Source organism: Aotus nancymaae, unplaced genomic scaffold (genome assembly GCF_030222135.1).
Source record: "Aotus nancymaae isolate 86718 unplaced genomic scaffold, 86718_ANA_hifiasm-v0.15.2.pri h1tg000059l, whole genome shotgun sequence".
NCBI lineage: Eukaryota > Metazoa > Chordata > Mammalia > Primates > Aotidae > Aotus > Aotus nancymaae.
The window spans coordinates 68509085-68530000 of NW_026988473.1; the positions used below are offsets into that span (position 1 = coordinate 68509085).

General features: G+C 36.8%; 1 protein-coding gene across 19 annotated transcripts in view; it reads right to left on the reverse strand.

Annotated features, from left to right (window-relative positions):
* DLG2 (discs large MAGUK scaffold protein 2) overlaps positions 1-20916 on the reverse strand; it is a 2157409-nt gene that overhangs the window by 1258296 nt on the left and 878197 nt on the right. For 2 of the 19 annotated variants that reach the window (XM_021671836.2, XM_012469549.2), the window contains exon 1: positions 5225-5754. The exons of 15 other annotated variants lie outside the window; for them this stretch is intronic. In XM_021671836.2, coding sequence (XP_021527511.1) covers positions 5225-5326 — 102 coding nt within the window. In that variant the 5' untranslated portion in view covers positions 5327-5754. Of the gene's footprint in view, positions 1-4365; positions 4406-5224; positions 5876-20916 lie in introns of those variants that run through there. 2 more of the 19 variants (XM_021671838.2, XM_012469551.2) reach the window with 2 other exon arrangements.

Here is a 20916-nt window from a genome sequence, read left to right on the forward strand (position 1 = left end):
ACAATACCATATTAGCTACAGTCCTGACACTGTACCTTAGATCTCTAGGTTTATTCATTCCACATAACTGCAACTTTGTTTGTGGCAACCCACATCTTCCAATTTCCTCCCCATCTCCCATAACCATCACTCTACTGAGTTTGTATATATTCTACTTTTTTTTAGACTCCACATATAAGTGAGGTCATGCCGTGTTTCTCTTTCTACCTTCAGTTTATTTCATTTAGTTTAATGCCCTCCGGGGTTATCCATATTGTTGCAAATGGCAGGTTATCTTTCTTTTTAAAGATTGGATAATATTCCATTTATAGAATACATATAAAATGTATCTCTCTATATAAAGATAGGTACGTGCCACAATTTCTTCATCTGTCAATGAACGCTTAGGTTGTTTTCATATCTTGGGCATTGTGAATTATTATAAATAGTGTTGCAGTGAAGATGAGAATGCAGATATCTCTCTGAGATGCTAATTTCATTTCCTTTGGTTATAAATCCAAAGGAGGATTGCCAGATTATATGGTAGCTCTATTTGTAATACATTTAGAAACCTTCACACTGTTTTCCATAATGATCACAGTAACATACATTGTCACCAACATTGTACATAGGCTCCCTTTTCTCTATAACCTTGACAACACTAGTTATCTCTTGTCTTTTTGACAATAGCCATTTTAATAGTATGAGATGATATCTCACTGTGGTTTTGATTCTCATTTTCTTGATGCTTAATGATGTTGAGCACCTTTCCAGGTACTCATTAGCCAATTTAATGTCTCCTTTGAAGAAGTGTCTATCCAGGTCCCTTGCCTATTTTTTTAAAACATGAGCTATATTTCAATTACATCTTCCTTTTAATTAAAAGCTTAGGCTGGGCATGATGGCTCACACATGTAATCCCAGCATTTTGGGAGGCCAACGTGGAGGGATCACCTAAAGTTGGCAGTTCAAGACCAGCCTGACCAACATGGAGAAATGCTGTTTCTACTTAAAATGCAAAAAATTAGCTGGGTGTGATGGTGGATGCCTGTAATCCCAGCTACCCAGGAGGCTGAGGCTGGAGAATAGCTTGAACCCGGGAGACAGGGTTGCAGTGAGCCAGGATCACGCCATTGCACTCCAGCCTGGGCAACAAGAGCGAAACTCTGTCTAAATATATAAATAAATAAATGGAATAATTGTAGATAATATTGTAGTTTACGAAGTATTTTTAGAATATTAGGACAAATAACAAATATTCTACCTTTTATGTTTGTATTTTCTTTTTTTTGTCTTGGAAATATTGGGGAAAAAAAGAGGGGAATAAAAGAAGGGAGACACACACACACATGGACTGTGGACCTTTGCAATGCAGCTACAGACAAGATAAAGGAAAGATAAATATTACATATGCTGGGCCTTGAAATTAAATTCAATGCTTTGATCTTCATGGATGGAGAAAACAGTTTAAGTTAAAGTTGATGCCTATTTTCTGATAATGACATAGAAACTACTGTGAGAAAAAAACACAACATTTTAAAATACCTCCTTTCCCATGAAAAGTCCATTCCCATAAATCACCTTGTAGGTGTGATAATGGCATATGGACAGGGGGAAAAAAAAGTGGGGAAACTGATACAATAGAAACACTTTTTTTTGGAACAAGCGTATTTTGGTTTCTGTTATGAGAATTTAAGGTTAGGTGGGATTGTAGGTGATCTGTATTTTAATAAAGGAAGTGGAATTACTTCCTCAATAGGTTTGGAATTAATTCCTGGAAGGAAGAATTGGTGTTGTACTTACGTTTGTATCTCTAATGCCCATCACAGTGTCTAGCACAGAAAAACACTCCATGTTACATTCATAAGTCATATAGTCAGTTAACTAAACTGAATAGCTCTCAGGATGCAATAGGGAGGACCCTGGAGATGGCTAAGTAACAAAAGAAAATAACTTTTGAGTTTCTAGCTTGAAAGCTCAAATTACTCAGCATCCTTCAAGTCATTCTGAGATAATTGGAGCAAACAGTTATTTTGAAACTGACAGTCTGGCCTACACATGAAAATGTTTTTAGACTGCCATGTAAATATATTTCAGAAAAGGAAATAAATGTACATCCTAATAATCTTATTTTCACATGTATTAGGTAATCTTGAAATGACTGCAGGTTTTTGGAGGACCATTTCTGAAACCTGTGTCTCCATGATTTTTTCAATAATTTTTAAATCCCATTTTATTCCTAAAAGATGCAACTAAAATCTTTATTTTATATTTTTTCTTTAAACAAATATTGGAAGAAATGTAATCATCTGCCATATCACTTAACTTTGAGACCAAAGGGGACAAGAGCTTTTTATTGCCATGTCTCCAGTGTGTAGCATTTCTTGTGTGCTCAATGAATATTTGCTGATCAAATGATCAAATGGAATAATAGTATGATTTGTTCATTAAGTTTCATAAATGTACTTCATTTTATGAATGTCATGTCAATATACAAATGGTTTCTATATTTTACATAAACAGCATAGAGCAGAGAAAAATAACTGGGAAAAGTAATAACTGATTTCATAATAAGGATGAAGAATTTATCAAAAGAACTATCTTAATAACAGTGGGAGCAGTTTATCCTATAAGTAACAAGCCCCTCCTCAGCGGAGCTGTGAAAATAATCAAGGCCATATAAAAGCAACAAACATTTGATTAATGTAAACATAGTAAGTACTGTACAGATCTCATTTAAATGTTATTTCTCACAAAGACATAGTAATATATACTGCAGTAGTTATTACTGTGGCCACTTTACATATAAGGAAACTGAGACACAAATCATATCAATAGTGAATATAAAATTTAGCTTTGAAACCGAAGCCTGCCTGTGAGGTAAATTTTTCATATTATATTCTGTTGTCATCTGTCAGATAGTGTTGAAGAACTTCACTAGGAGGAAGGCTACAGTAGAAAGTTATAATATTGTTTCCATATTTCAGATTATAAAATGGAATCCATATATATATATATATATATATAAAATAATCTATAATTAACCAGCTGTCAAGTATGGTTACAATAAGATAATTGATCCCATTAAAAAGGGCTTTGAGAATTATCTTATTGAAATACTTTGCAAAATAGGATAGGTTAGACTCTCTACAAGTGTTATGTTATTTTATTTTCGTATAACATTAATTTATTTTTCAAGAAACAATGTCTGCCAATGCACATGATGTAGCTGTTTCACTCTACTGGCATGAATCCCTCTCATAATGTGAATTTGTTAAACAGAACATCAAAAAGAAGAGAACATAAAGGAAGTTAAACTAATGTATTTCCTTAGCCTTAAAAAATGCATGTGCTTGTAATTATTTCAATTCCCTCCAATATGGTTTGAAAATCAGGGGAAAACATAAAACCATAAAAGAAACATCTTTGTAAATGAACTTGAAGGGTTGAATGCATATTCAACAACATTCTCTATACCAATAGCTTCTCTTATTTGATTATTACCTTGTGTTTAATTTCCCTTGACAAATCATTCACCTTTGTTAATAATCATTTAGCACAGCAAAGCAATTCTTGTAAGTTCATGGGAATGGATTTTAAACAGTATCCACTGTAAAGATGCTACTGTAAATGAAATTAGGAGAGAGAATAAGAGCATGAGGTAGGGGTGGCATGTCGTATGGGAGAGGATCTAACTCCTCGGTTATTGGTGCTGTTCATTCACATACATCTTCCTGACAGTGATGAACACACAAACCTTCAACAATTCTAAGAACTCTTCGGGGTTTCAAAAGGAACAACCAGCTACTCTTTAGTATGGGCAATATATATTTTTAACTAACCCTAAAGTATAACCTATCATATTGAGTAGAAAAACAAAAATCTCTGGCAATAACATTATCATTCAACAACTTCATGAAAGATATAATCAGAGATTGTTAGAGCTGGTGGGTGCCTCAGAGATAATCTCACCCACAACCTTAATTTTACAGAAGAAAATCTGAGGCCCAGAGAAGACAGATTCTCTAGACATAACCAATATAAGACTTAAAATCCTGACTCCCAATTTTCTGTTAAGGCTACACCTCCTCTGAGCACTATACAGGAAGTTCAATGTGTGTGTTTCATTAACTTTACTGTCCAAGGTGCTTACCAGCTGTCCAGTCCAATCTCTGGTGTTATCATTAAGAAAAAAATAGGTACAATGTGATATTTATTCACTCTAGAAAAGTCAAATTTTAGTTATTTCAGATGAAGCAAGCTCTCTCCCTCTTTTTTTCTCTCTCTCCTTATAGAGTCACCATAGTAGCCACATGAAGTGTTTTACATAAATAAGCTAGACAAATCCACCAGCTTTTCACAGCAGAAAGAAGTAAAGACTTGTACCTTACAGTAACAGGACATGCACTCAGACCATGAACGGGCTAAAACTGTGCAAACATCAAGTTCTACGCATCTTTTTCAGGGAGTGCATCATCAGGTCCAAGAAGGAAGCACCATTAATATATTTCAGAAAAGGAGCAATGAATGATAACCTGTTTTAAAAACCTTCAAACCTCATTTCTTTGGGAACACCAATCACTTTTACAAAAATCTGGGGTGGGAGAGTTATTCACTACAAACTTCACTGAGTAACTGCGCCACCTCTTGATAAAATTTGTTTGTTGATTTCAAGTGGATTGTATCAAAGTGGAAAGCACACAACACAACTGCAGGCAACCTGAGCCTAGCTCCAGATTTTCTGTCTAAAATAAAAATAAGCTCTTTATCTTAAAAAATGTCAAATAGCAAACTGATGTGTTCAATTTCATCTGGAGTTCATCGACCACCCCACTTACTCCTGCTGGTTGGCCCAGTGGGTTGGGGCTCTAGGTGATAGTAACCTGATAAGAGTTCAGGAGCTCCCAAATCAGCAGTGGGGAGCCCAGTCAGTAGCTAAATGCATAAGGAGATCCCAAGCAGAGAGCCACCCAAGGTGCCCCATCTCCCAGCCACATCTGCTCTTACAGCCACTGCATGTTAGAGACCAGGGTCCCATCACCACTGAGTTATCAGCCCAACATCGGACACCGGAAAATCAGTGCGATCTCTTGGCCCCCAAACCCAGCTGGCTCCCAGAGAGGGCAGAGCAGTCGCAGCTTCCGTCACTCTCCCAACAGGCAGAGACATAAACAAGCAACAAAAGGAACTGTTCTCTCCCCCGAGGGAGGCAACATGCATTAAAGAGACATGAACCTCGTCCTACCTTGCATCCAAACATCAACGATAAAGTGTTGTTGGTGCAAGCAACTTTGCAGTGGCAAATCATTGGTGTAAAACAGTCAGGGTCCTTAACAACAGGGGACATTCCTTCCGGGCTGCGGCAGTGGCAGCTCGCTGGGGGACCCGAACGCGGTGCTCGCCGGGCACATGGAGCGACAGCCTAGACCGAGCTGCCGCTTCGATCGCTGCCCCCTGCGCCCGCCGTGGCCATCCTGGAGCCCCGGTGAAAGCAACGCCGCGGGCAAGTACCGAGCGTCTCGGGGTCTCCCTTCTCTGGGGAACGAGGCGTGTGGGGGGAGGGACAGAACCGAGAAAGGATTTTTCCCCCTATGGTGAATTTGGGGGAGGTAAAATAAAAATAAAATAAAATAAAAATAAACCATAAAAAATAAAAGGAAGCGAGGCACTTAGAGGAGGGTTCAAAGGAGGTGGGGCAGTATTAGCATGTAAAAGGATGTGCCCGCCTACTCGCCCCAGTCACACAAGATTGTCATGCGAGCTGAAGGGGGCTGAAATTATTCCCTCTGAAGAAGAAGAAGGGGAAAAAAAAAACATACTGCAGTTCCCGATTTGGTAAAAAGCCAGTGGCTTGCTGCAATCCAGAGTCACTGTGGGGAGCGCTGGCTGGGCAAGTGGGGTGGGAGGGAGGGGCTGAGTTAGGGAGGAAGCGCGATGCTCGCCAGCCTGGCCCTGCCTTTGGGTGCTCTTGGTGCCACCAAGGAGTCCCCAGCGTAGGAGCGCGGGACCTCCCCACGCTGACGTGACCCCGAGACCACATTTGGCCCCCACCACTACAGCTGCCTGAGGGTAGAAGACGTATGAGGCCGAGTTCCCAGGAAGGGGAGGCCCTCGCACAGCCCTGCAGGGAGCATCCTCCCAGCCCGGGGACAACAGCCTGCCCAGGGCAGAGGGCCAGCAAAGGAATCTGGGGTAGAAAACGGGCTCAAAATGATTTCGCTGGTGCCCTAAGCCTCTGACTTCTGGGTCAGCGAACCTACTGAACCTACTCACTCCCTGGGTAGGCAAGCGGCCTCAGAACCAAGGCTCTATTTGATATAACATTTGTCAAACTCAAAAAAGAAGAGTCTGCCCCTTCCCCACCTTGATGTCTTTGAGACTCCAGGAAACCTCAGAAGTGGTATTTATATTGTTCCGGAAGTATGAATGACACGACTGATGAATGCTTTATTATTTGTTTGTTTTGTTTTTTGTTTTTAACGGAGGCTGTCAAAATTGCAAAAAGACCAAAAAAAAAAAAAAAATCCGCATGTGGCTGGCTGGCACAGCTGCAAAACTGCTTATTGAAGACAAAAACAAATGTGATAAGAAGGGTGTGGGGGTAGGAAGTGGGTAAAACTAGCACTCTTTGGGTGCCACCTGGGTGCCTGGCACTATGCCTCACAGATGGTTGGTGGAAAGAGAGCAAAACATCAGAGTTTGGAATCAGATTCTGGCTCTGGTGCTAGACGTGGCTTTGTGTAAGTCACTTATATTATCCGAACCCCTGTTTGCTTACCTGTAACTAATGGTATTAACCTGTACAGAGTTGTCAGTAAGACTAGACAGATATAATGAACAACACATTCCTGTGGTAAGCCCCAGCACATGGTAGCTGCTTCTAACTTATACAGCTTATTTCATTTCTTAGCTTGAGAGGTAGACATTATTGGACACATTTTTTCCCAGGGGAAGAAACTGAGCCTCTTAATGTTCTATCACTTGCTCAAGTCACATAATCAATAAGCAATGAAGTTTACATTCAAAGAAAAGTAGAGGAAGAGAGTTTAAAAAACAACATCATGCGAGACATAACACACTTCTCCAGAAACATGTTCCAAAGTCTTCAGATTTATTTGGGAAGGATCACGACTGTGACATTCACATGAATGTGATAATTCCAAAAGACTCTTTCTAATTGGGTGCTAAACTCAGAGATCCCACCTGAAACACAGAAACAACATTCTGTATTTCATGTATTTCATTCTCCAAAATATCCATGACAAACTGCCAGAACCACATCTTCCTGATGTAGTTCCATCAGAATGCCAGACCACTTATATTCTAAACTAATAAGAGCCTCAATATCATGATGTGCTTCCTCCTTAGAAAGCTTAAATGTGTTGGTAAGAACAAAAGAACACATCAACTTGCAAACCATTAAGCCAAAGACAGTGCCTTATAAACTTTGTTTCCCTTACCCATGTCCAAAACACTCTCCTCTTGTCTCCCAAGTTAATGGAAAATGAACCTGATTATGTCATAGTTCTGTAGGATGTTTATTATAAATATGGATTATGAAGCCCAACCCTACATTTCATCCCATAGGCCAGTAGAATGTCAATAAATCTATATCTAAATCAGCCCTCTTATGAGAAGAATGCAAGTCCTTCTTATGAAATAAGACTTCTCTGAAGACAAATCAGTATGAAACAAAGTATGAGCAAAAATCATCATGGAAAGACCCTTAGAGTTGAGTTATACCTGGTTCTAACTGTAGAGGGCAGCCATGCCTAAGGTTTTGGGATTCTTACACTAAGTGCAGGAATCCTTGCCTAGTAGATTTCTCCATTAGGAATCAGTATCGATTCAATCTAATGAATAGCTGGAGCCTGCTGGGATGCAGGAGATCTAATCTATATGTTCTTAAACATACTGGGTCACATTTTAGAAGCAAAACTCTGGTCTGAGGCCTTCTGTGGAAATTTAAAGTCACATTTACAGATTAAGTATATCCCTTACCATTTTATTCCTTTATGTTAACATAAAATGTGTGATTGTGTGAGCACTTCCACCTACAGAGCATCTATAATTATGGCTGGTTTTTCCAAAAGAGAATAGATTCTAAAAAAGTTGTACAATATTTCCCTTATTCATTAGCCTATAATTTGGATTTCAAACACCCCAAAAGTATTGTATGCTCTATATTGTGATGTTCCAATAATATCTAACACAGTCTTTCCCTAATGAATTACTCAAGCTAAGGCTGACCTCCTATTCTAGGGCAGTATTAAGGCTGCTATGTTCAAGTTATTCCCCATTTTACAGTTTGTGCTACTTTAGATTGATAAAGCCAAATGACAAAATATAAAACAAAATGTATTATTTCATTTTATTTATTTTTTATGTTTAATTTTAATCAATGAGAGTTCATTTCTCTGTATGTATGTGTGTGTATATACGTATCTGTTATCTGTTTATTTCTATTAGATAAAATGCTTTCCCTTAATTCTTGTCTCCAAATAATAACCCTGGGCTAAATTGAAGGGAGGATGAAGAGGAAAGTGGTTTCCATGACAATGCATTCCATAGTTAGAGCCAGTAACCACTATGGTTAAAATAAATGAATCACTGTTACCTTAAGATATAAACACATTTCATTATTGGTTTGAAAAGCATTAATTTGAGAGTTTACTGCATGGGGGTGTACTGCAATATTTTTAGGAGATATTACTAGGAAATGTAAGGAGATGACACATTCATTTTTATAGTAAAAATAACTGCCCTTAATTAGACATTTCAACGATTGATAACATTTACAGTTCCTCCTAATAATTATCACTTGTATAAAATGATGCATTACAAAAATACACCATTAAGAATTTCTCCTAATGACAACTTTCCTCAAAATGGACTCATAATTACAAAAAAACAGGATTATCAATAAATGTAACCAGGGTTTAATTTTAATCATTTATTTATTATTGTTTTACTTAATCGGAAACTGGGACACAGTAAGAGGCATTAGCTAGTTATTCATCTTTTTTCTTTGCTGATCCTTTTCATAGCAATTTTTAAAAAGACATTGTTCATGTTGCAAAGGAAAAGAGCAGATTGGCTGCTAGGAGCCATGCTGCTACTTCTTACTCTCTGTGTGACTTTAAGCAAGCTACTCAGCCTCTCTGAATCTCAATTCCCTTTTTTATTAAGATGAAATAGGTACAGCAGATTATTCTTTCAGAAGGAGGAAAGAGAAAATATTGGTAACAGTAAAATAAGAGACTATGGCTTACTCGAGTGATAGAATTGAAATCTGAAGTCAAGCCATTTGATTTGAAGATCTAAGCTCCTAACAAGTAGACTATCCCAGCTATCACTTATAGCTAACACATCCCAATTTTTCATCTATTCTCTATGATACCGTTTGCTATTTAGTAACTCTTTGAGGGAATTCTTCCCTATGACCCCTATTAAGAAAGCAGAGTCTTTAGGTAACACATGAACTTTGGAGACAATCAGACTACATAAGGTTTTGTCATTATCAGCTGTGTGATTTCAACCTTTAAATCCCTTTCCTTCTCTTCTCCCACTGTAAATTGAAATCCACTTATGTTCATTTAATCTTTAGTAGAGATGTCTTCACGCAAGTGAAACACTGTATTTTTATCATCGAGTTTCCTGAAATATGTAAGGCAGAGAGTCATGTGAATGTCTTTCTGCCATCAATGAGTTTACAAACCAGTTGACAAGGTTACTCTGAAATAAAAGTAACAGAAACTTTCTAACAGTAAGAAAGTATACATAATTAAGAACTAATAAATGTACTCAAAGTCCAATGAATGCTCAACCAATCTAGTTAGCTTATCTAAGCTACCATTTTTTGTTCCATAAAATGGTGATCATTCTATAGCATTGCTATAAGGCTTAAATGAGACAATGTATTGCAAAATGCCTGTCATCTTTATCTGGTTTGTATTAGGCACTCAGTAAATTAGAAGGGCTTTGTGTCACTTTTCTGCTTCTTTTCAGTGCAAGTTAACAGAAAATAATAAACCTATTACATTCACTCAATATGTATAATCTCTTTATACTGAACAATACTAAGTCTTTAACCTTTCTTCACAAGTTTTACTGTCTCAGATCCTTTCTCAGACTTTCCACATTCCTCTTACTGAAGAACACACAACTGCAATGATTCTTTGTCAGGCTCCATATAAATGGACTTTAATATCCATCACGTTCCCCTATAATTGTTAACCCTTTGAGTTTACTTAACTTCTAAGTCCTCTATGTCCACTCACCTGCCCCTAAGTATAGATTCCTTTGAGCTAGTCATATGTAGTGACTGGTTGGCTTTTGTAGACTCATATTTAGCATGTTTGCAAGAACTTCATTTGAAATAGTTTTCTTATTTAGTTGATTAGTCAATAAATAGATGAATAAAGAACCAGTAAATAAGTGATCTCGGCTAGGCTTTCCACTGCTTCCACTTAGGCCCTAGGTGAAATATTGTGAAGATCTTTGAGTACTGACCCAGCTCCCGTCCCTGCCACCTCCTAGTTGGAAGGAGTATACTCTCTATTGAAGAAATGCCAGCCCATTCATTCTGAATCAATTTTGACATTTTATTTCGGCAGCAAGTATTTTCTGAAATAATTATTGCCCCCTCAAAATTTTGCCTTTGAGACTTCTCATGACAGTCACTTTCAACCTTGTTGCCATTTTGAAAAAGCAACTCCAAAATACCACCCTCTACACCACCTGTGAGAATTTTCTTAGTGGCAAAATTCAAATAAAACAAGATACCCTCATAGGCCTTAACACTCACCAAATTCTATGTCAATGTTGGAATAATAAAATTTGGGTCTATGTTCCAGTCCTAGTTTGGACACTTGCTATGCAATTCTGAGTTACTTAATCTGAAAGTTAATTTTCTCAACCACTAAAAAACAGAAGGAGGTTGTTGAATTATAATACCTATATCACAGGATTCCTATGAGAATTAACTAAAATGCCACGTGTAAAAGTACCTATCAAAGTGCTTGGCACATTTATTAATGAATGCTTAATACTACTCATTTGTTCACTCACTCATTATTTTATTCATTCATTCATTACACACCAAAGCTAGCCAAGAAACTTTATTTAAAACAAATGTCAATCAAGCACAGCAAAATTCCTGTGAAATCACTAATTCTATTTTTACATTGTGCTTGCCCATCTGTGAAACAAAGGCAAATTGATCACTGTCAAAAAATATACTAAATCAGAGTTCAACTTTGCAAGCAGCAATTCATGGGAGGACTGACAAGAACGTGGCTCATTTTAAATGGCTTTCTTTTGCCACTGTGTGCTCCTCTACTACAAATAGACTTTCCTTATCAGCTCCTTTTCATCTGAACAATAGATGACTCTTCTAGCTGCACAAACTAAATGAGGTGTTTTACAAACCCCCGAGAACACCACTCTATTATGTCACAAGAAAGGTCCCTCAGCTAATCACACACTAAGTTGAATGATTACATGATTACAGGAATGAAACAATTCATCCCCTAAAACTGTGAAGACATCAGATTTCTTGTACAATCTCCAGCTATATATCACAGATTTAAGATAATGATACCATTAACGCTTTTTCTTAATGATCTGCAAGCATAATGGTTAAAGTCCTCCCTAGATTCTTATATTCAGTTTGGTTAAAATAAGATTCTTATAAGAAAACTACCTTTTGGTACAGTGTGTAAGTTAGTCCAATTACAAGAATGTTGGTGCTTTCTTCCTTTAATACAAGGACAGTCAATCTCAAAGGTAATGATTGGAAGATGTGCATTGCATTTGCTTTAGCTGCATCTGACCATGGAATAACTTTGTTTCATTGATGATGTTAGCACATTAACTTTATACCCCCCCTTTTGGCTACCAATTAGATACTTTTTTTTTTTTTTAAAGATGGAGTCTCACTCTGCCACCAGGCTGGAGTGCAGTAGCACAATCCCGGCTAACTGCAATCTCCCAGTCACTGGTTCAAGCGATTCTCCTGCCTCAGCCTCCCGAGTAGCTGGGGTTAGAAGCACATGCTACCATGCCTAGCTAAAATTTTTTATTTTTATTTTTAGTAGAGGTGGGATTTCACCATGTTGACCAGGTTGGTCTCGATCTCCTGACTTTGTGTTCCACCCGCCTTGGCCTCCCGAAGTGCTGGGATTATAGGCGTGAGCCACCGCGCCCAGACTCAAAAACATATTTTCAAGTATCTATTATGTGCTACATACTAGGCCAAGTTCGGGATGCAGTGGTTAAGTACAGACCAATGCATTGCTGGTCTCATGGAGATTATATACCAATGGAGAAGGCAGATTGGGATAAGTGCTTTGAGGAGAGCCACATGACTCTATAAAAGCACATGTAGGGGGATCTAATCTAAAAATGGAGATAGAGAAGGCATAATGGGTACAGTGATTACTGAGTTGAGATTAAAGAAAATAAGGGGATATTTACCAGACAAATAGAGGAGGGAAAAGCATCTCAAACAGAGGGAATAGAATATACAAAGAATATGTGGTACCAGCAAACAAGGAACATGGGAAGGACTGAGATAAACAGAATATGAAAACAAGGGAAACATCAAGTGAGCACAGGCTGAAGAAGAAAGCAGAGGAAAGACTATACAGATTGTATTTAAAACATTTGCTCTTATTCTAAAAGCCTTAGGAAACTACACAAGAAATATTTTAAAGCAGCTTTATTGGCATATAAGTGACACACAATAAACTGTAAATATTTGAAGTATAAATGTGGTAATTTTCAACATATATATACATCTGGGAAACCACTAACATAATCAAGATAATAAACACAGCTATCACCTTCAAACATTTCCACGTGCCCCTTTGTAAACTTCACCCCTCCCACTCTTTCCCAATTCCCCATCTCAAAGCATTCACTCATCTGCTTTCTGTCACTAAAGATATATTTGCATTTCCAAGAGATTGATACAAATAAAATCATACAATATGTGTTTTGGGTCTGAATGTTTTCTACTCAACATATCTATTTTGGGGTTTATCTAGGCAGTTGCACTTGCCAATAGTTTAGTTCTTTTCTTATCGCCGAGTAATATTGTATTGTAAAGATATATTATATGATGTATTTATATTTGTTGAGAACATTTGGGTTGCTTCCATGTTGAAGTTACATAGCTGCTATAAATATCTGTGCATAAGTCCCTGTATGGACTTATATATTTCCTTTTCTTTTGCAGTGGAGTTGCTTGATAACATGATGAATATGTGTTTATATTTTAAGAAACTGTTAAACTGTTTTTTCAAAGTTCTTGTCTCATTTCAAATTCCCATAAGCAGTGTATGAGAATTCTAGATCCTTCACATCTTCACCATCGTCCAGTATTGTTAGTTATTTTAATTGTAGCCATTCTAATAGATGTATAATAGTACCTCATTGTAGTTTTAATTTGCATTTCCTTAATGACTCATTGTGTTGAACATCTTTTCACGTGGTTTTTTGTTTTTTGGGGTTACATTTGGTAAAGTATTCAAATCTTTTACTCATCTTTAAAATTGAGTTTGTTTCTAATTAAGTTTTAAGAGTTTTTATAGAGTCTAGATTGAAACTTATATTAGATATATGTTGCATATAGTTTTTCCCAGTCTGTGGTTTGTCTTTTCATTCTTAACAGTGTCTTTTGAATACCAGAAGTTTTTAGTATTGATGAATGCAATTTATTATTTTTTTCTTTTATGGCTCATACCTTTAATTTCATATCTAAGAAACCTGTGTTTAACCCAAGGTCACAAGGATGTTCTTCTCTTATTTCTTCTAGAGGTTTTGTAGTTTTACATTTTTACCTATGATCATTTTTGACTTAGATTTTGTGTATGGTATATAAGGTATGGATCCAAGTTCATTTCTTTTGCACCTGCATATTCAATTGTCCTAGTATTATTTGTTGAAACAACTATCCTTTTCCCATTTAATTGTATGTCTTTGTAAAAATTAAGTTGTCCTTATATGTATGGCTTAATTCTGGATTCTGTATTCTATCAATCCATTTTTCCATCTTTCTACCAATACTATGTTTCAGTTACTACAGCTTTATAATAATTCTTGAATCAAGATAGTTTTGACTTCCAACTTTGTTCTCTTTTTTTTCAGAGCTGTTTTGACTCTCCTTGGTATTTTAAAATTTCATACACATTTTAGAATTAACTTTTTAATTCTATACCTACAAAATTTCAATTGGAATTTTGATTGTGTTGAATTGTGTTGAATCTCTAGATTATCTTAGAAAGAATGAACATCTTAATGATACTGATTCTTCCAACCCATTAGCAAAGTATCTCTCTACTTTTTACATCTTCTTTAATTTTACTCAGCAATATTCTATAATTTACAATGTACTGATTTTTTTCACGTTTCATCAGATTTATTCCTAAGTATTTCATATTTTATACTATTCTAAATGGAATTCTTTTATCAATTTTAATTTCTAACTGTTGTCAGTATGTAGAAATACAAATGTTTAATTAATTATCCTTTTATTCTGCAACTCTGTTAAACTCACCTATTAGTCTGGTAGCTTTTTAAATAGATTCTATCAGATCATGACATGTCATCTGTAAACAAAAACGAGTTTTACATCTTCCTTTGCTTCTTTTTCTTTACCGATTGGGTTGGCTAAAACATCCAGAACAATGTTGCATGAAAGAAAGTAGTGAAAGTTGATATTCCTGTCTTGTTCCTGATCTTAAGAGGAAAATATTCCGCTTTTCACCATTAAGTATGATGTTAACTACAGGATTTTCACATATGCTCCTCATCAGGTTGAAGAAATTCCCTTCTATTTGTACTTTGCTAAGAGTTGTTTTTTGTTTGTTTTGTTTTTAATCAGGAATAGATATTAGATTTTGTCACGTGGTTTTTCTATGCCTGATATTCTTTTAGGTGATTAACATGGTGATTTTTGAATGCCAAACAATCCTGCAAACTACAGTGCTTTTTGTAACTCTAGCTTGGATACATGCCTCTAGAGTTCAGTGTAACCTGGGATAGAAATATAAACTTATGAAGTGTCTGTTAATGGGTTTTGTTAAAGGCTTAGAAATAGATGATATCAACCAACCTGAGAGACAAGCATGAGAAGAAAAAATTACCTAGAATCAGGCTTTGAAGAACTTTAGTTCTTTTTTTTTTTTTTTTTTTTTGCCTTTTAAAAAATACCAGGAGCCTACTTTTCTTAGTAGCTACTCTATTGATTCTGCTTAATGATAACATAATACATCATTTTTCAATAGTGTATAGCATCTAGATTTGGCCTTAGTTGGTGCCAGAGAGGCAGCGAGGTGGTGAGATAAAATAAATATTGCAAAGAGAAAGAAAAACTAAGGACATCATAACACCAATATGTGTGGTTCTTACAATTAGCCACCCTCTTGATTTCAATATACTAGGTATTCTGTTTCATTATTTGTTTCTCAATAGAAAGACATTTCCCTATAATTTTTGAGATATTAAAATGTTAGTGGATGAAGAGATCAAGAAAAAGGCCAATATTATTTATCAGCAGTGAAATGAAAATTAAACCACAATGAGTTATCACTATACCCCAATTGGAATGGCTAAAACTTGGAAACTGAACAATTCTAAGTGTTGACAAGGATGTGGAGCAACTGAAACTCCCATACACTACTGGCGGAAATGTGAAAGGATGTGACTACTTCCAAAAACAGTTCAGCATTTCTTAAAAATTTAAACATAAGTGTACTATACAACACAGTCATTCCATTTCTATGTATTCAAACATATGAAAACATATGTCTACACAGACTAGCAGCTTTTCTCATAATATCCCCAAATTGGAAATAACCAATAGATTCATTAACAAGTGAATGTATAAACAAAACAAGATATATATGTAAAACTTCAGAATTGTTGTTCCAATTGAAAGACAAGCACAAAAGTGTGCATTTTATGTAAATCCTTTTAAACAAAAATATATAAAATAAAAATCAATATATAGTGATAGAAAGTAGATCCACTGCTTCCTAGGCCTAGAGCTAGAGAGAGGGAAGGGCTGAAAAGAGGCATGAGGAATCCCGGGTGATGGTAATTATCTGTAACTCTACTTTGGCAGTGGTTTCTCAGATGTACATATCTAACAAAACAGATCAAATTTTCATAAAATTGTATATTTTAAATAGATGCATTTTATTATATGTAAACTCAATAATGTAGATTAAATACCTTAGGTGGTTTAAAACTCAAGACTAAAGAATTCTATTAATTTTCTAGGTAAAGTACTAAATTAAACACTAACGGTAGAGTTGTTTTTTTTTTTTTTTATCAAAGTAATTCCCAAATCAATTTTTTCCTACACAGGTATTATTACATAACCTGATGATTCTGTACTTTGTTAGAAAATAGAATTCCACATAAAGCTCAGTCTTCCAGAACTAGAAGATATTTCTTTCATGTTTGCCAAGATCACTCAGACAACTACTTTGTTCACTCTTATAAGCACTTTACCTGAGTTTTAAAAAATATTTTATATGACTAGGAAAAGATATATCCTTAAAAATGAAAAGCTGCTAGTGAGGACAGCCTAAAGTTTTAGAGTTTAAAATTGAGAAATATTGATGAGGCAGTCAGTATATGATTGAATAATAAAACTACCTGGCTAAGGAATGTGTAACTCATTTGACTATTGATCAGAATTTCGATTTTTTCTCACATCTGACAGGAGGTCAAAGGAAGATAAACCAGGTAAAGTATGTAGCCATTTCACACAAAGCTGTATCAAACCAATAGAGTAGTATACAAAACTTACTCACTTCTATGGGCATTGATACTTATTTGAATAATATTTTATTTATGCGCCATAACTACCCTGTGATCCCAAAGTTTAATTTAGTACAGGCTTCTGCGGGGGAGGTCTTTTTACAGGATGTGATGAAGTAGTCCTTGCACCCAGGCCCCAGCTAGGTCCTAGAATCTATTGTCTCAGGGGGTTCTAACCAGATTCTCAGCCTCACAGTGACTGGGTCTACTTTGTACTTACCCTAACTTTCAGAAATTGAGAGGTTATCACTGCTATTGGTTTCCATGACATCCACTAGATAAAAGAAGGAAGGTTCCAAGAAAGGACCAAGGTAATAGCAAAACAGTTAAGATTTTACTGGAGTGCTAAAGGGAGATGGCTACAGTACAGTAGGGGACTGGAAAGGCACGTATTAATTGGAAGCCCATGGGGGCAGTGTAGAGGCACCCAGCCTCTGCAGCCCCATCTCCTTCATCCAAAGCAGATCAGCCCAGAGACAAGAAGGACATCCTCCTGAGGGAACAAAAAGGTAAGCAGAAGAATCCCACCAGGCTCCATTGCCACTGCATATACCTACAGTCCTTACTACAGAAGAACTCCACAGTTCTTGCAAGACCTGAGCCCAGCTTGGAGAGCTGCTGGAAATTCAGACAGCTGTATTGCTTCAAACTAGAAGCACAAGGTGTAGATGTCCTAAGCCCTACCCAGCTCCTGTGGGTCAAGTTGCAGCCATACAGTGCTATACAGAGACCAAAGCTACTTCTGGAATGCATCCTCCTCTGGAGACCAGTAGCTACTGCACCTCTCAAATACTGGGGCTCCATCTTCATTCCACCAATCCCGCACCAGTGGCTGAACACCACAACTCCAGCTGTGTAGAACCTGAGCTCAAAATCAACTGTGACTGTCATCTTGCACAGCAGGGAAACCAACCCCTGCCACCTCTACTTCCATACAGATGAACAGTCTGGAAGTCTTACTGAGGGCAAACACCCTGAGCCAGCCAATCTGTTTCACATCCTCCCAGAGTGGGAGAGGTTCTTGAGCAACTGAACAGTTGACACATCCCCAGGTTAACAAAATGGCTATGAGGCCATGCCCAGGTCCTGAGAAATAGCCTCATGGTGTCCTCCACCCCACTATGGGCATGCCTCTGGCCTTCCCAAAACCCACACATCTACAATCAAGGGCCTGAGAAACATCCCCATGGACTACCCTAACAGATGTGCCCCAGTCTGGCCGAACAACTATGCACCTGTGCCCTTAGTGAGAGTAATAGCCCCATGATCCCAACCCCACTGAGACAGACCCCGAGTTCACCAACCTACTGTGTGTGTACACATACCCTTGATCTAAGAAACAACCTAATGAGTCCACCTCTGGTAAACCCATACCACTACCACCACCACAAACTCTCTCAGCCTAGATCACTGAGATACTCACAAACATCACTAGTGTGAATTATAGCTAAAGAAACTAAAGACCAAAAGAAAATAAAGACTACTGCACCCACCTAGAACCAAAGCCAATGCACCTAATGACCCAACACCCCAAGATCCAAATGAATGACTATCTTTCCCTATGAAACCCACTCCATAAATTGGAAGAGGTGACTGTTCCACTAGATATACATAAATCAATGTGGGGACACATCAATCACCAAAAAGCAAGGAAACATGATCCCTCTAAACGAATGCAATAATTCTTTGGTAACAGACTCTACTTAAAAGGAAGTATATGAAATAAAGTGCCAGAAAAAGAATTCAAAATAATTATCTTAAGGAAGCTCAGTGAGATACAAGAGAATACAAAATAGACAATTCAACAAATCAGGAAAACATTTTATGATTTGAATGAGAATCTCAACTAAGAGATAGATATCATGAAAAGAACCAAACAGGAATCCTGTAACCGAAGAATTTAATGAAATAAAAAATACAATGGAGAGCATCAACAACAAAAGACTAGACAAAGCAGAAGAAAGAATTTCTCAATTTGAAGACAGGTCTTTTGAAATAATCACAGGCAGACAAGAAAAAAAAATGAAGAAAGCCTATATAACTTATGGGGCACCATTAACCAAATTTTAAAAATTCTTAGCATCCCAGAACAAATGAGAAGAGGTGTAGAAATTAAATTCAATAAAATAATAGCTGATAACTTCTCAAGTCTTGGAAGACTCATAGACATTCAGATCCAAATAAATTAAAGCCAAATATGTTCTCTCTAAGGCACATTACAGCCTAATTGTCAAAAAGTCAAAGACAAAGGAAGAATTTCAAAAACAACAAGAGAAAAGTGTCAAGTCAAATATAAGGGCATCCCCATTAGATTAACAATGGATTACTCAGCAGAAAACTTACAGGCTTTTTTCAAAAGACATAATTTTTTAGAGCAATTTTAGGTTCAACAACAAAACTGAGAAAAAGGTACAAAGATATCCACATACCCCTGTCCCCACAAATCCATAGCATTCCCTATTATCAGCATCCTCAACAAAATGTTATATTTGCTATAACTGATGAACCTTTATTGAGACATCATAATCACCCAAAGTGCATAGTTTACCTTAGGGTTGCCTGTAGGTGTTGTACATTCTACGGATTTGGATAAACGCATACTTACCGGTATCAACCATTCTAGTAACAGATAGAGTATTCTCACTGCCGTAAAAATCCTCTTTATTTCGCCTGTTTATCCTTTTGCCTTCTTCAACCCCTGGCAACTCACTGAGCTTTTTACTGTGTCCATTGTTTTACCATTTCCAGAATCCCATATAATTGGAATCATATAATATGCAGCCTTTTCATATTGGCTTCTTATTTCCAGATTTTACCTATTATAAATAAAGCTGTTGTAATTTTTTCTTATTTTCTGTAACTAGGTCTGTATCCTTTGTTGTTTAAAACTATTTTTAAAATGTTGATTCTACTTCTTTTCTTTTATTATACTTTAAGTATTGGGATACATATGCAGAACATGCAGGTTTGTTGCATAGGTATACACGTGCCATGGTGGTTTGCTTTACCCATCAACACGTCACTTACATAAGATATTTCTTCTAATGCTATTGCTCCCCTAGCTCACCACCTGATCCCAGAGGCCCTGGTGTGTGATGTTCCTCTCCCTGTGTCCATGTGTTCTCATTGTTCAACTCCCACTTATGAGTGAGAACATGAAGTGTTTGGTTTTTGGTTCCTGTTAGTTTGCTGAGAATGATGGTTTCCAGCTTCATCCATGTCTCTGCAAAGGACATGAACTCATCCTTTTTTATGGTTGCATAGTATTCCATGGTGTATATGTGCCACATTTTCTTTGTCCAGTCTATCGTTGATGGGCATTTGGGTTTGTTTCAAGTCTTTGCTATCATGAATAGTGCTGCAATAAACATATCTGTGCATGTGTCTTTATAGTAGAATGATTTATAATCCTTTGGGTATATACATAGTAATGGCATTGCTGGTTCAAATGGTATTTCTGGCTCTAGATCCTTAAGGAATTGCCACACTATATTCCACAATGGTTGAGCTAATTTACACTCCTACCAGCAGTGTAAAAGCATTCCTATTTTTCCACATTCTCTCCAGCATCTGTTGTTTCCTGACTTTTTAATGATTGCTATTCTAACTAGCGTAAGATGGTACCTCAATGTGGTTTTGATTTGCATTTCTCTAATGACCAGTGATGACAAGCTGTTTTTTTATATACTAGTTGGCCACATTAATATCTTCATTTCAGAAGTGTCTATTCATAGCCTTTGCCCACTTTTTGATGGGTTTGTTTTTATTTCTTGTAAATTTGTTTAAGTTCCTTGTAGATTCTGGATATTTCCCTTTTGTCAGATGGATAGATTACAAAAATGTTCTCCCATTCTGTATGTTGCCTATTCACTCTGATGATAGTTTCTTTGGCTGTGCAGAGCTCTTTAGTTAAATTACATCCCATTTGTCAATTTCGGCTTTTGTTGCCACTGCTTTTGGTGTTTTAGTCATAAAGTCTTTGCCCATGCCTATGTCCTGAATTGTATTGCCTGGGTTTTCCTCTAGGGCTCTTGTAGTTTCAGGTCTTATGGTTAAGTCTTTATTCCATCTCAAGTTAATTTTTTGTATAAGGTGTAATTTTTT